General features: G+C 38.1%; 1 protein-coding gene across 2 annotated transcripts in view; it reads left to right on the forward strand.

The window, feature by feature from the left end:
• Positions 1-15,518, forward strand: part of CDKAL1 (CDKAL1 threonylcarbamoyladenosine tRNA methylthiotransferase) — a 362,497-nt gene that overhangs the window by 263,092 nt on the left and 83,887 nt on the right. For both annotated transcript variants that reach the window (XM_088533392.1, XM_088533393.1), the window contains one exon: positions 1,864-2,044. In XM_088533392.1, the coding sequence (XP_088389518.1) occupies positions 1,864-2,044 (181 nt within the window). The remainder of the gene's footprint in view (positions 1-1,863; positions 2,045-15,518) is intronic.

Consider the following 15,518-nt stretch of genomic DNA (forward strand, 5'->3'; position numbering starts at 1 on the left):
TATTGCCAACAGCACCATTAAAATGGCTAAAATAACTGCGTTATAGCAGTTTTGTCAGACTTATTTAATGTTCTGTTAATGTTCTGAGAAACGGCAGTCAATGTTATGTGATACTGATTTATAAAGTAATATTTTTTGTCCTTTGTAAGCTTACTATTACAGCACAAGAATATTGGCAATGTGAACAAAGTCATATTGCAGGATGCACTGTTCTTCTCCATCATTAAATCCAAAAATTTTATTGTTACTTGATTTCAAGTAGAAATTTATATCTTACAGCTTTTCAGGCTTTAAAAAAATGGAAATTAAGGATTTTTAGCCAACAGTATTTGGGACTTTTGCTGTTCTGTGTAATGTAAAGCTTGTGTTTTCCCACTTATACTTCTTGTATCAACTCCTTCTTGAAAATGTCTGGTTTTATGCCATTTTCAGTTTGGCATTCAAATTACATGTTTTAACTTCACCCTCAAATGTTAGAGTCTGAATTCATGAAGTCAGAAAACGAATTGAGAGAATCTAGTTGGTTCTTTTGTATTTTTTTTTCTTAAGGAAAAGCAGAGAGAAGATTCTAGCAATACAGAGTCTAATAAATTCCTGTACAGCTAGCTATATGTACAGGTATATGTGAAAAGGAGGCCAAGGGATTTGGTTTAATACAGTCTCATTGCTGGTATTTAAACAAAAATTCAGTTTCTTTCAAGTCAAAAAAGAAATTATCTTAAAATATTTTTATAGCCCTATAGTCTTTGTATCAAGGCCACAGTAATTTTATTTTATGCTTTTTTTTTTTCTTTTTTTGTCGAGGGGATGAGCTCTACTATCTCTCCTAATGCAGTCATTAAAACCAGCACCGTGTGCTTCCCCACTGCTTGGGATGCTGACCCTTTGTGCTGTTCATCCCTGAGAGAACTGGGATCAACGGTGTTACTGTCACCGGCAACTTGAAGCAACTCCAGAGTAATTTTGCTTGGAAGGGGGTCGTGTCGGCTCCGCGTTGCTGAAGCCGTCGCATGTGGGTCAGTAGGGAGCACTTCTGAGCTAGGCATTCCCACCTCCACGCAGGAGACATTTGTCCATCCACAGGGCAGACCTGGAAGGCTGCACTGATGCCTCCCGGGATCATCCAGAGCTCTGTAAATGCCAGGCAGCAATCTCCTGGGTGAAGGTCCCATCTTTCTGGTGCTTAAGAGTTCTGCATATTCAGTCCAAAGGGAACAGCTGGGAAATGCCGACCTTGCTAAATAAAAAGGTGCCTATGCATTTCTAAACATAACGTTTAAGGATTTTTTCAATTACTATTTTAAAGCAACGAATAATCCAATTTTATGGAGTGCTGAGTTAGAAATTAAATTGTGACTAAAAGTTGCTTTCTTGGCTCCAAAACCAATTTTTTGTCTGAGATTGCTAGGTTCTATGGGGCATCAGTCTCCTGTTTTAGATATCCCATTCTACTTTGATAGAAGTGATATAATACGTCAAATATTTTACGAACTCCAGTGGTTAAGTATCAGAACTTATAAACTGTGTAGATTACCTAATCAGAATTCAAGAAATTCACTGGTTCTGCTGATAACCTTTAAATGAAGGAAGAGTTGGTTCAGAACATTTTCCTCCTCCTGTTAAAATTCAAAATCAATATTTAGTGCACCGTGTCTTTTTTCTATTCCTTGTGCTCTCAGCTGAATACCAAGTGCATTTCCAAATAATAATGTTAAAATCTCTCTTTTGTTTTTCCCCCGTTTACTGTAGATCTCAATTTCTGTGGATAAAGTTGAAGGATTATATGTCTGTGTACCCTAACTCTTAAAGGAGCAAGACTTTTTTACGTACTAAGTTCAGTATTCCCTTCTGCTTGCCTTACAGAGTGCCTGGAATAACCATTGCTACAGACATCATCTGTGGTTTTCCCGGGGAGACGGATGAAGATTTTCAAGAAACGATGAAGCTTGTAGACCAGTACAGGTTTCCCAGCTTATTCATTAATCAATTTTATCCACGCCCAGGAACCCCTGCTGCAAAAATGCATCAAGTTCCAGCTGCGGTGGTAAGATATGTTTCCTTATAGTGCTATACACCGTGTGCTCTGGTGATTTTAAATATAAAAAGCATGCACGTGAAAATGCAGCACTTCCTGCAGACTTATGCTACAACTCAGTTAGAGTTTTATAGAAATCTGGAAAGTGCAATGGCTGTTGAATTGCCTTTAGATCACTGGGTGCATTTCCACATGTAAGTTACTGCTCAGACGGTTAGGAAAGGCAGAACAGTGGTTAAACTGAGGTCATGAATTCTTCCTACCAGGTTTTGCCTGAATGACTACCAGGAGTGGTAGCTGATTCATTGCCCTTTCTCCCTTCCCCCCACCAGTTGAACTCTTGTGCGAGTGCTGCTGTCTCCACCAAATTGTGAATAATTATGCAAGTATTACGAAGAGAGCAATAATAATCTTCAATTTAATCATTAAACATCAAATGTGACTGTAACTACTTCCACGAGAACTCCTTATACACTGTTTATACGCGCCTTCTACCTGCATGTTTAAGGTTATTGGTGAAATTTGGATTTAATCTTCTGGCTTTCAGCTACTCTCTTACTTTCTCTTTTTGGCTGAGTAGTGCAGCACTTCTCAGCTACCAACATTCTTACCTCAATTTCCCAAGAGAACAAATGCAGCAGCTTTTAGTACAGAAGGCAGGGGGCTCTTGACTGTATTGCTTGATATAAATAGTCAGCCAATAATGTAAATCACTTAAAAAAAAAATCTTGTGATCCATGTATCCTGATACACTAACATGAAGCCAAATCAGTACTCGTACCTCTTCACTTATATATCCGAAAGCTAGAATCTCTGCTTACTGTCAGTATATACCATGAATTCTCTGAGGTGTCAGCTGCTGAAGGCATAAAATGCGGTTATATTTGGCATCTCCAGTCTCTTGTTTAGAGACGTACAGCTTGAGCAGTGATTGCTCACTTATTGTAGGCCATTTCATAGCAGAAGATTCTGAATGTTCAGATATAAATAGCTGCTGTTAAAATAGCCTATGTAGCGTAACCAACTCATTCTGATAGTTCTGAGTTAGAATGCTTTTTACAAAGTCATGAATGAAAAAAATGTAGAAACATAATTTTTATCAGGAGGGTTAAAAGTGAAAACACTGGTTGTTGTTTCTATTCTTGCAGTTTTCCATTCACAAGTTTGTAAGCCCATTATTTCTATGCGAGGTAGAAAGAACTGGGTTAATTGGCCCTCTTCTCTTTAACTGTGTACCAGAGGGAAGACAGTATGTGAAGAGCTAAGTTATTAAAATAACAACACTGGCTGTTTTGTGGCTGGGGAGAAGGGGAACCCGGGAAAATGGGAATGTCATTTTAGCAAGTTTTAAATTCTTTCTTTGTTCTTATTTCTAGCACATATTGCTTTCTGTGAATTAGAACCTTCAAAGAAAATCAGGCCTCTAATCCAGGGCTGATGAAAATCTGTAATTAATGGATTTTTTTCTCACTTTTTCCCTTTTTCTCTGTAGTCCTTGGGGAAAAAAAAAAAGTTATAAGATCCTTTATTCTTTTGTTTATTTCTAGAAACCCAAAGTAACCAATCAACTGGGGCAGGAAGAGCTTGTGCTGCTCTCTTGCATTTTGTATTCGTATGGCCTCTAGACAGAAGCTAAGGGTCTTCCCTGCATTGCCAAGGATGTATAGGCACTTCCATATGCATTCCTTGTCTGGAGTTACTTATAACTGAGTAAGTTTCTTGGCTAGGAAAAGAAAGTGACTATCTACATTATACACTCTTACTCCGTCATCTTTTTAAAAAATTATTCATGTCATCTTACTGTTAATGAACTGACGTTATTGCATTTGCATAGGGAAAAATAGCATGTAAAATTATATGAGAGTGTTATGTGCACGTGCCTGGCTGCACACGTGGTGCCTTCCGTTGCCAGCCGAAGGTCACGAGCTAGGTCTTAACATCCTCTCTATGGTGAGTGCATGTTTCTATTGGTAGGATCTCTTCATATGAAAAGAATCTCGGCTATGTTATTCACATATAGGTGACGAAGCAGTGATGAAGGTTTTTTGACAATTGTAGTTCTTGTCTTTTTCCTCTGGACGTGTTTGCTGTATTATTTCAACTTTGCAGATTTTCTGCAATAGAGACATACCGCTGTTTGCACTCTACTGCCCTTCATTTGAGACCCTGTTCTCCAAGTCCTGCTCAAGACAGCTTCAGTGATTCTGCCCAAGTACCACAGCTGTAATAATGTATTTGCCTTGTCAGCTCCCTGTAAGTTAGCTTTCTACACAATGACCTTACATCTTGTAGGGACAATCTGGAAAGTGCTAAGTATTTAGTGCTTTCTTATTTTGGGAGGACAATTTTGTTGGAAGTGGTAAATGTAAGTCTTTTTTTTTTTTTTTTTTTTTTTTGGAGGAAGAGGAGGAGGAAATTTTAATTTGTCTTTTTCTTAGTAGAAAATATTCAGTAGGTCAACATGGTATCTTTCTTTCACATAGATAATTTATCTTTGAAAGCCTTTGAGGCGCTGATCTTTTTCTAAAAGGGCAGATGACACTAATCCAGAAGGACAGATCTGCCACCATAAATTCAGAAAAGACTGTTAAGGCTGCAGGCCTTTCTTGTTTCTCCTGAAGAAAAAAATCATCCGTGGAGGTTCAGACATCTGTCTAAATGGTCATGCTTATGGGTCATGCTTACCATAAATACTGTTTTTCAGTTTAGAGAAAAACTACAGCACAGTAAAGCAAAACCAGATATGACCATGTTTTAATGCTTTTTGTGTTTGCTATGATTCACAGAGTCATATACATGGAAAATGAATCACAATCTTTGCTACTACTCCCAAATTCAGGCGGGGTGTCCTTCCTGCCCCACCAACACACTTTATCCACCTACCTCCAAATACAGTGCTTCAGGTGTGAGTTTGGATGCTCTTTATCTCCAGTGGGCTGCTGAGAATTCTCCCTATGAAGTGTGTTAAGTATGAAATGCTAGTTTGCAGGTAGTTATTAAAACTGTGGATCTGCCTTACTTCCTTTCCCTCCTACATTCAACAGTAAAAGTGATACTGGTAACAATATTGTGACTCAAGTGTGTTCTAGTTGCGTATATATGTTAGTAAGCAAAGTAAGAAGTCAGGATTTAGATATTCTAGTGGAGATTTCATATTTAGCTGCATAGCGAAGCCTCAGAATGTTTTAAGTGTAAATGGACAATTTCCTATTTTTCTCCAAAATCAAGGAATCTGCTGCATTTTGTATATGTGCTAATTTCAATTGCCCTGTCCTTTACTTTTCTTGCCATAGCAGTTGCTTGTCTGGAAGCTGAGGAAGGAGTGGGCAGAGGGTCCCCTCTCTGTCCTTCAGATTTGGTCCCAAACAAGTCCTGAAAGCGTCAGGCCACACGGTCATCTTAGAATCAGCTTGGCTTCTATCACGTGGAATCAAAGTGAGGATATTTTGAAAATAAGTGTAGTACTAAGGCTCGATTTGTTTCCTCTCCAGTGCGAATATGAGATGGCAGCTGTTCTGAGAGAAGTGATGTGGCTGCAGCTTCATGATCACACTGCCCTCATCTGCAGTGTGGCTAGATTCCAGCCTTGCTATATACAATATTTGCAATAGATTAGGCCATTTGTGTTTCAAAGCAGTTTGCATGATTATTAGATTTTTCAAGGAAGCATTGTGGTCTGTCTAGATGAAAGACTATGTATTTGCTTTATCTCTCAATCTCTTCCTCTCCCTCTTTATGTACGTATTCCTCAAATAATTATCTTGCTTCCAGCTAGAAACTTTCATGTCAATATGAGCCTTTCCTTTAATTTCTCTGGAGTGACTCCTTGATTTTCTCTCTGCATCAGTTGTATTAAACACTGTGCTTACTGTGCTGAATAACTAAATTAAATATCTCATACCTGAGCTGGTCTTTAATCTCAAAAATCATTTGCCTCAGAAAGAGAGGTAGAAGTTGGACGTTTTCTTCTTCAGTACATAGCAGGCAGGGGAAGGCTACAAGTCTTTCAATACATGAAGCACCCTCAGTGGGCAGAGGTAAGAGACCTTGCTAACTTATCCTAAAAGTCTCTCCCTGCTTTCCCAAAGCTCAGTCTCCACCAAGCAGTGCAGACTCCTCTCAAGCAGAACCTGCTCTGGGCCAGCCCTGACTTGCAGTTTGAGGACTGACAGCCCTAACTATGTTTTTACCTAGTGGGGCTTGGCTGTGTGCATCCGGTCGTGGTGCTGATGTTTTGCATGCAAGTTGTGCCATCCCCAAAGGTTTCATCTGGACAAAACTCCTCCTGAATATCATTCTTCCTCTGCTGGGATACTGGACACATTATCTGTTGAGTAGTCCCATCACTGCTAGAAAAAAATCCATGCTCAGAAATTGCATCTCCCTGTATTATCACAGCATCATTTAAAGCTGTTGCTGTTTTTATCACTTCTAGGAACAGTACTTAATGTGTTGAGAGTTTATCATCTAGTGCCACATGCACCTTGTCAATGTTACCTGCCAGACAGATTGCTTCCGAGAGCTCTAAATGATCTGGCCATGGAGTTGCTGTGAATTCAGCTCGCAGCAGAATTGGAAGAATGAGTTAAATTCCACAGTCTGGAGTGTGCGGAGTCAGACTAAGGGGAAGGGACAAGAATGTTTTGACTGTAGCGCCAGGAGCCCTGTCTCCTAAATCCTGCCTGGTGCCTCCCAGTAGCATGGGAGTCTTAGACTTTTGAGGAGTGTGACTGTCCTGCTTGAAAAAGCAAGTCAAAATTCAAAGCTAAACTGGGAAAAAAAACCTGGGAAACCCAAATATTCCAGTTTTGAGTTCAGCTTTGTTCTTACTGCAGAAACAGATTAGAATGAAAATTGCCAATAATGTCCTCCTAACCTTTACACAAATTCAGTTTGAAAATTTGAGCATTTCAAAGTAAATGTACAGTTACAGATTCAGACCAGGCCATTTTCTTAAGAAAAAGAAATAACAGGACCCTGGAAAATAAAACACGGAGAATATATACACAGAGGAAGAGACAGAGGCAACATTCTTTTTAAATATCTCTGTCAAACCAAAAATACTTAAAGGTTCTGCAAGAATTGTGAAACACCATGAATGTGGTATAGTTGTGCAGGTTGCTACTTGCAGACAAATAGAGTACACATGTTGACTGTCTGTCCAATATAAAAAAATGCTTTTATGAAAGTGTAATCCTGTGAGATCTGGCATCCCTTCGTGCACACTCATTTCCCGTGTTCATGAACATTCATTTTCCATCCTCCTTTCACCTTTTTAGTCCATCCTGGAATGTTGCTGGATTATGAGATTTCAGCAAGGAAGCTTAAATAATATCAACATTTCAGGTAAATTTCTCCTTTCGGTACAATTCTTTTTCTCACGAGAATTAAGAAGTCAAAAACAGAAATGTAGTTTTTTGAAACCAGGCTTCAGTGGTTTCCAAATGTGTTCTTTTTTGTATGCTTTTTATGGTTTATCACCTACTCTCCACCATTTTGCATATTAAAAAAGGCAGAAAGTGATGTCATTTTTCTGCATTTCCTGACAAAATTTATCATAACCTTGTTCTTCAAAAGATAATTGTACTTATACTGCAAACTGCGTGAATACACACAAGCATGGGGTGTATGTAACAGCCTCTGCTGTTAATTACACAAATCGGAGCTGTAAAACAGGCATCATGTCAACAGTAAAAGCTAGAGATATTTCTGAGCATCTTTCTGTTTTGCCAGTGGGTATGACCATGTGTGCTGATCTGGGTCTGCAGGTCAGAGTATTACAAAAAGTACAAGGAATGTGTTTTGGATTCCCTCTTCCCTGAGAGAGGATTTGAGGAAAAGAGGAAGATGCAACCGAAATTTCTTTGAACACCTTTTATTCATTAAGCTGCTATTAGTAATAAAAGCAAGCTGTTATTGCTAAAAGCAGGTAACTTTTTATATAACACAGTTATATATCCGCTCTCCCAGTTCCTGGTCACCTGCTTGAGTGGAGTGGGTAGAAGGTTGGCCCAAGCTGCCAGCTCAGGTGCAGGGGGTCACACCAGGTGCCTCAAGGCAGGTGTTTGGCAAGTTCCTCAGAGGGATCTTGGCTCAATCAGGCGGGTTTGCATCCTGCAGGCCTCATCCTGAAGTAGCAGTTATCCCCCTCTTGCGTGTGGTCCCCGTGGCACCCCCTGCCCTTGGTGCCAGCAGCCTTGGGCAGATTCAACAGGCTCTTGTTGTCCTGACTGTTTCAGTTCTTGCAAATTCAGCAGGACTGCAGGCTCCAGGGCTTATCCTTCCTTTCACATGCTACCTTTCCAAGTCATCAGAGAGTGCTTACCATAATCCCTGGAATTGTATGTATACATCATAACAATAGCATCTATTTGCTTCAGTAAAATCTCTATGTTTTGGCAGTTCTGAGCTTCGAGTGAGAGCATAGTTTAGATTTAATAGCTTGTGACTTAAAACAGGTAGCAAATTAAGAATCTATCCAGGTCTGATATTGATAACATTACTGAAATGAGTTAAGCTTTACTACTTAAATGCCTTTGATGTGCAGCATAAGCACATTTTGGTTAAGTGTACTAGCTTTGTGTCTACCCATAACTCTTATTTTAGACTCTAGGAATAGACTTGGCCATTATTTTAAGTCCTGTTTATTTTAAGTCCAGTAATTTTTTTTTAAAAAAATACAGACTTTGTAATACATTTCCCTTACGTTTTTTTAAACCTGCAGTCCACCTTTAAAATGCAGGAACTTTTTAATGTGAATTTGGTTATGTTTGTTTCATGTCATGGAGGTGACGAAGTTTGTCCATCATTTGCCAATCATGTTACATTTGGTAGAAAAGGGTGACATTGAAGTTTCCTGAAGGTAGGTTCTCAGTGACCCTTTCCTGAACTTACCTGTCTTTGACAATCCAAACACAGTCCTTCATAGCCATCACAGTCAATCAGGTCACCGAATGCTCTGGAACTTTGGTGTCTTCTGCTGTTTTGGCTCCTGCCTGTGCGTCTCAATTCAGCCTGCTAAAAATCCATGCAGGATTTGAAACTGCTGGAAAATGGGAAGTGGGGAGGGGAAGGTAATAGCCAGCTCAGTCCTGGGCTTAGATAACATGCATACCAGTGACATTTCAGTAACAAAATGTAGTTTGCAATTCATTCAGTTCTGTCTTTTATTGCAAATCTGGGTGCAGTATATGTTTGAATATATACTCAAAGCCAATCTGTCCCTCATTTCTGACTCAGCATCTAATTTGGAGTGTATCCAATATCCACTAATATCCAAAACTCTGCTAACCGTCAGACACCTTTAACCTGAAAAATCTTTTTGAGTGGAAATAGAAAATCTTCCTATACAGTGACATCTTTAGAAAGTACCTGTAGGCTAAGGTATGTAATCAAAATTTGAGAATGAATTTGAGGCATAATGATCTAGAAGAGGTGAGACAGACTATTCTCTACAAGCTATACTCAGTGAAGGCAGCTAAAATTTAAGGTCCATTTAAAGTCCTAAAATTTAAAGCCAATGAGGCTTTTCCTGAAACAAAGCATTTCTTTATGAAAACCTTCAGAGTAACTTTTACATAGCTAGTCCTCTGCTAAGAGGCAGATTTCGTTATGAAAAACAATAGAAATAACAGGCATTAATCTTGACCTATATGCCCGAAGCAGGAGGATTCAGTAAGATTTGTAAAAATATGTGAGTTAGAAAAACCTGAACTAAATAGCTGAGATTATATGTAAAATCAGAAGGAAATTCCATTGCCCTTATTTTAATTGAAAATGGATCCTTCCATAAATTGTTTTCAAATTGGTTGACTGATGCTCTTTTGAAGATCTTATATTGTTTTTTTTGTGACTGTTTGTGTTTTTCATACATAAGATTCTCTACCTAAAATCAAATCAGGCTTAGCTGTAACAATTTGTGCTACCATAATCATGAAGGCATTTTAATATTTGTGATAAATTGCTAGATTAATCTGATTTGTAAAGGTGTATAGAGATTACATGTATTTTCTCAAAAAAGATCATGGGCTCATGAAAAGCTTTGTTTTGATTTTTTTTAAAGAATCATTGTGTTTATAAAGACTTTAGGATGTACAAAATATAAATGATGAATGTATAACTGGTGGTGTTCATCTGACCTCCAAAAATGTCCATCATCCTGGAAAATTAAGGTATACTGCTGCATATAATACAATGAACACTAAGTGGCCTTCTCCATGTTTCCAAAAACAATAAAAACTTGATTTTTGTCTGAGTATTCTCTCACACCATGATAAATAATGAAATGCATGTATGTCAGTAGGTATAAACCAGAACAATAAGTTTATTTTTGACATGGTAATTCAGATGAGTTAGGTCAGGAAAACTAGCTGGCCCCAAAGGGTTTTTCTGTGCTTGATTATGGGTGTGATCAGAAAGACAGGAGAAATAAATTAGCTATGGGGAGTAGGAAACTTGCCAAGCCTCCCTTTTCATTTCTGCCCTTTCAGACCTCACAAGGAGCAGGCACACGAGCATAATAAACAATAACAATTTTATCAAGGAATGTGACTGGGGCACAACATTTTTCAGGCTCATTTCTAAGGGGGTGATGCGCTGAGTAACTCAGGGTTGAAGAGAATGGTTCACTGGTTTCTGAACATATTTTAAAAATGCTTTTGCAGAACAAAAGGCAATCTGTAAGCTTTGGTAACTTGTCTATTTCAGTGGCTTGGTTCATACTGCAGAGTGGCTATAGGTGCAAAGATTTAAGATACTGTGATGTGAATCTCCAAGCAAGACTTTTAAGTGTATCTTGGTTAGAGTAGTTTCTACATCTCTCTATGCTGTTTTGTGAAATAACTGTCTAGAGGTTTAAGTTAGGCCAATCAGTGTCCTTTGGTAAGGCATTCCAAGCAACTTCAAACTTCATTCAGTCCCATAAACTTTTGGAGTTTGGAACTGCCTAAGGGATTTGTAAGTGTGAATTACAGAATTAACTTGGGGGTGGGGTGGAAAAAAAGCGAGAGAGATACAGCTTCATTGTGCCTCAGAAAAATCAAGTTATCAAAGTCGGAGAATGCCGTAACACAAAAGATGTTGGAGCTACTTTTTGAGAACAGAGTTCCTACATCCATGATTGCTCTTGCAAGAGAGGTGCCTATTGCACAAGGAACTTCCCACACTTTCATTACTAGAAGAAAGCCAGGAAGATACTTAGAAAGTACTTCCTTCTCCCAACATCTTCTGTGAAAACTCTTTTTGACTTGGTGCCTAGAAAACGTTAGTTAACAATTGTATTTGCACGATCAAGATGACTACCTGTGTACATGTAATACTGTTCTGCCATAATATCCCACCGTATCTGTGTTCTTGCCGCTAGTGTTTGGTGAGCTGGATCCTGCTTTTTTTCTTTTTTTTGTCCTTTTTGTTTTTATTTGCCATTTCTGTTGGGTCTTGAACCATAAATTAAGGTTCTAGAAATTATAAGTTAGAAGAAATATTTATACAAAACTTCCCATGCGTGTTTAATTCATATTGTTGTTAAATTCTACCATAGGCCACAAAGTTTAACTTGGTTGTAGCTATAAATTATCTAAACCTATACTATGCAAATAGATTGTTTTCTCAAGCCTATTTGAAAAAAAATAAAAACAAATGCTGGTTTTGCTTGTTAGTATGCTTAAGTGTGTCAGGTGGTTTTTAAGTTCTGAATTAAATCAAGTCCCTGAGGTAAAATAGCGGTTCATTTTAATCCTGATCAGTACTATGTAAAAGAGAAAAATTGAGAGAAAATAGAAGGCTAGGGAAGAGAACTGAAATTTGTCATTTATCCGGTTGCCATGACATATGTTACTATTCACTGTGATCATGAGGGAAAAGGGGAATATTTGTATGAAAATACACTGGAGGGATTGTAAGTGATGGAAGCAGAAAGACAAAAGCAGGAGAACTTTACCAGGCTACAGGGGGACTGACATGTTCAGCAGCACTAGTAGAGTCTGAAGATCTTTAGTGGTATTGGAATTACTAAGTACTGTGAAGGTAGAAAAATCAGTGTTAAAGCTGAAGGTTAAATCTAAAGCAAACCTAGTGATAACTTCATATTGGAGATTAATCTTTGCTCGTTTATCCCTAGAGAAAAATGGAGAATACTGCATTTCTGTTATATACTTCTAACTAACCTGTGATAAAAGCATTGCAAGATCTTATAGCAAATAAGAAAATAGACCTAGTATACCATGCTTAAAATAAATATGAACAAATGAGGCAACAATAATATCATCTGAAGAACAGATCATTACAGCTCTGTAAGAAGGGAGGGTTCATAAGAGAAGCATGGTATATCTGTGGGACTCTATCATGTTTAATAATCAGTGGACTTATAGAAAAAGAAAGTATACATTTTTTCACTGTTGCTAAAAATCAATGTACATGAAAAAAGTAAAAACCCCAGGAAGCTCCGTAACTCTTTGCTTTATTGGTTTTTAGCTATGAATGGGATTAAAAGGATCTTTCCTTTGTTGTTGCTGAATAGGTGAAGACCTCCAAAAATCTAAACTGCCAGATAACATGTAGAAATAACATATTTAGAGCCATGTATGTATTAATTGCACACAAGCTTATAGGGAAAAAAGGTGAAATTGGTGTCATTGTCTATGTAGTAGTGTAGTAGTCTATGTGTGTTGTCATAAGAAAGATTGTTATTTCCCATTGACTTGTGGTTCTTGCTAGTTTTATAACTGTATGTTCAGCACTACCTGTCTTTTGAGAAGTGTTTGATTGCTTTGATGTAATTACTTCATTGTGCTTTAGCATAGTAACAAGCTTGAAATAATAAATTTATTTACGATAGCTTTCCTTTACATAGGAAAACCTTTCTATCTTGGCATACTTCTGCATAACATACATGATTTTACAGTATTTAACTCAGTCCTGCAGCAGCACTTTCATCTATTCTGCACCAAGGTTTTACATGATTTTCCAATTAAACACAGCAATACAATATATTTCCGATGCAACTGCTGTATCTAATGTGACATTTTAAAAACTTACTGAAACAGAAAAGTGAAGAATTGCTTGCATAGGCACATGCGTTTGCTCTTAAATGGCCCTCATTATCATAGTGTCTGAATATCTGTGCGTATCTAAGGTTGAAAAGGCAAATGGAGTTTGCCTCAGCTCCCTACAGTTGTTCCTCCAAGTGCTTAGAATTTAAATCAGTCCATGACTGAGTCGTCGGGATCTCATAACCTAAGAAAATCTGTGCTCCTGCAACACCCTTGTCATGAGCAGCACATGGCTCCTCGGAAACTGATACTGGAAAAAGGTTTCAGAGGAAAAGTCTGTGGGCTGGAGAATTCTTTGGGTCAGCGTTTTGGGTCAATATGTCAACTGCTTTTGCAGCAAAAACGCGACTAGATGGATGTTGCTGGTAACCCTCTGCCAGGAGGACTTTGGTTTGAGACAGTGTCCTGTGGTCACTGAATATACACTGCATCAGTACCTAGCAAGGCTGAGAGAGCTACTGAAATTGTGGAATTCCTGTGGCCATTTGCATGGTAACTTTGGGAAGTCTCTCTTTCTCTCTCTCTCTCTCTCTTTTTTTTTTTTTTCTGTAAGATATAAAATTCAAATATATCCTGTGCAATTCTGTGAGACCATTCACGAGCAATACTGCACTGCTGGGGCACCTGGACCATGGTGACAGCACGGTGCGTTTGCAGAAGCGATGGTCAAGCAAGTGGTGATGGTCAAGAAAGGGAATGGAGGAGCAGTAGTGCTTCATGTGAGCTGAGGAAGGAGAAGTTGGAGTCGGAAGGTACCTCGAGGAGAGCGGGTGGGGAGATGCATGGAAGTGGCCGGCAAGTCAGAGCTCAGGCTAAAAGGAGGAGAGGTTTAGGGGTCGGCATTCCTGTTCTAGGAATTGAAGGGATTGCTCTTTGCCAGCATAAATTCCATGTTCTGTTTGAAATATATTTTTTTTTAATTCTGTTTTTTAGAGATTTGAATTAAGCTGGATTCAGTGTTCTAGAAAGACATGGCAGCCGTGACTGTGTTTAAAACATTTCTGTCTCAGTGTGTTCAGTTCCCACAAACCAGTCAGATGCTGTTTGGATTTAGATCAGCTGAGCATATAGGTATCCTAGGATTTTTTCCAGGGCGATGTCTTCATAGGCATCTCCAGCAGCTGCATTGCACTTTGCCGACTTTCACAAATGCATTGATATCAAAAATCAGTTGCTTTTACAAATCAAAAGTATTTTTGAGCAATCAAAATATATAGGAGGGGGAAATAAAGGACATAATCTTCACTAAGAAAAAATAAAATTATACTTTTTTTCTGAATACTGTATTTTCCCTGGAAAGTTTGGTATCCAGAGCCCAAACTAAAATATTTTTGTCTACTTCTTGCATGGTTATACATATAACTTCTTGCATGGTTATACATATAATTGATTTTTTCAAATAATCTTTTTAATAATCATTTAGTAATCATTTCCTATCTTTTTGTCTTTTCAGTTTTTCATGGCATTTCTCCAAATATATTTTTATGATATTTCAAGTACTTCCTGTGTGCGTAACTAACAGGAAAGAGGCCATTATAATGTTATAGAATTTGAGTTAAGCTACCTGGCGTCTTCACTAGAATATTGTTTTTCCATTGGAAATGGGTAGTAATGGGTTAGAGGGTCAAGGTTCCCCTAATAAGGGAGATCTTTTATTTAGCAAAGGTGTGTTCTATTGCTGGGGGAGTCTGTCTATAATAACGGAGATGTCATTTTAAATATCAGTTCTCTTACTGGTAGAAAACCAATTAGTAAACTCTGAGAAAGAACTCTCTTTAGGTATTGCTCATTGTAATTGAGTCTATCTCACAAACAAATCTCTCTCTCATATTGAAAACAGAATTCACCATTCTTATTTGAAGATGGTCAGCAAGTAAACCATTATTTCCTTGACTCTTTAGTGGTCATGACGAAAACATAGTTCCTGATCTTATGGAGTCAGTGATATTACCTGATACCTCTACTGACACAGAAAAAATAACTGTTGGAAATTCGTGCTAATACCTAGAGTTAGAGCGTGTGTGACAGAGTGGCCACATTTGAACATTTCATTGAAAATAAAAACTGTGCAAAGAAGGAAAATATATAGTTCCTTTTGCATAATCAAAAATAATTAAATTGTCCAGTCCCTTCTAGAAGTCAAAATAGATACTGCAGTCATGCAGATGTCAGCTTTTACCGTTTAGTTCCCATTTAGCTGGAAACAGGAAAAGATCCTATCAATTAGTTGGAAAACTTCTTCAACAGAAATGATGGCTAAAATACAACTACAGTACAAAGTACTAGTAGAGAATCATTGTAGGTGTCTCCTCCTTATGCGTTTTCTAGGCTGGATGATCCACTTTTATGATCTTTGAGATAAGTCAACATGTATTTTGACATAATGAAGCTTTAAATTTATCTGTGACTCACCCTTGTATTAAAGATGAAGGTTT

This window comes from Tinamus guttatus, unplaced genomic scaffold, assembly GCF_059628265.1.
Source record: "Tinamus guttatus ecotype Peru unplaced genomic scaffold, ASM5962826v1 Tinamus_guttatus_pri_ptg000497l, whole genome shotgun sequence".
NCBI classification, from domain to species: domain Eukaryota; kingdom Metazoa; phylum Chordata; class Aves; order Tinamiformes; family Tinamidae; genus Tinamus; species Tinamus guttatus.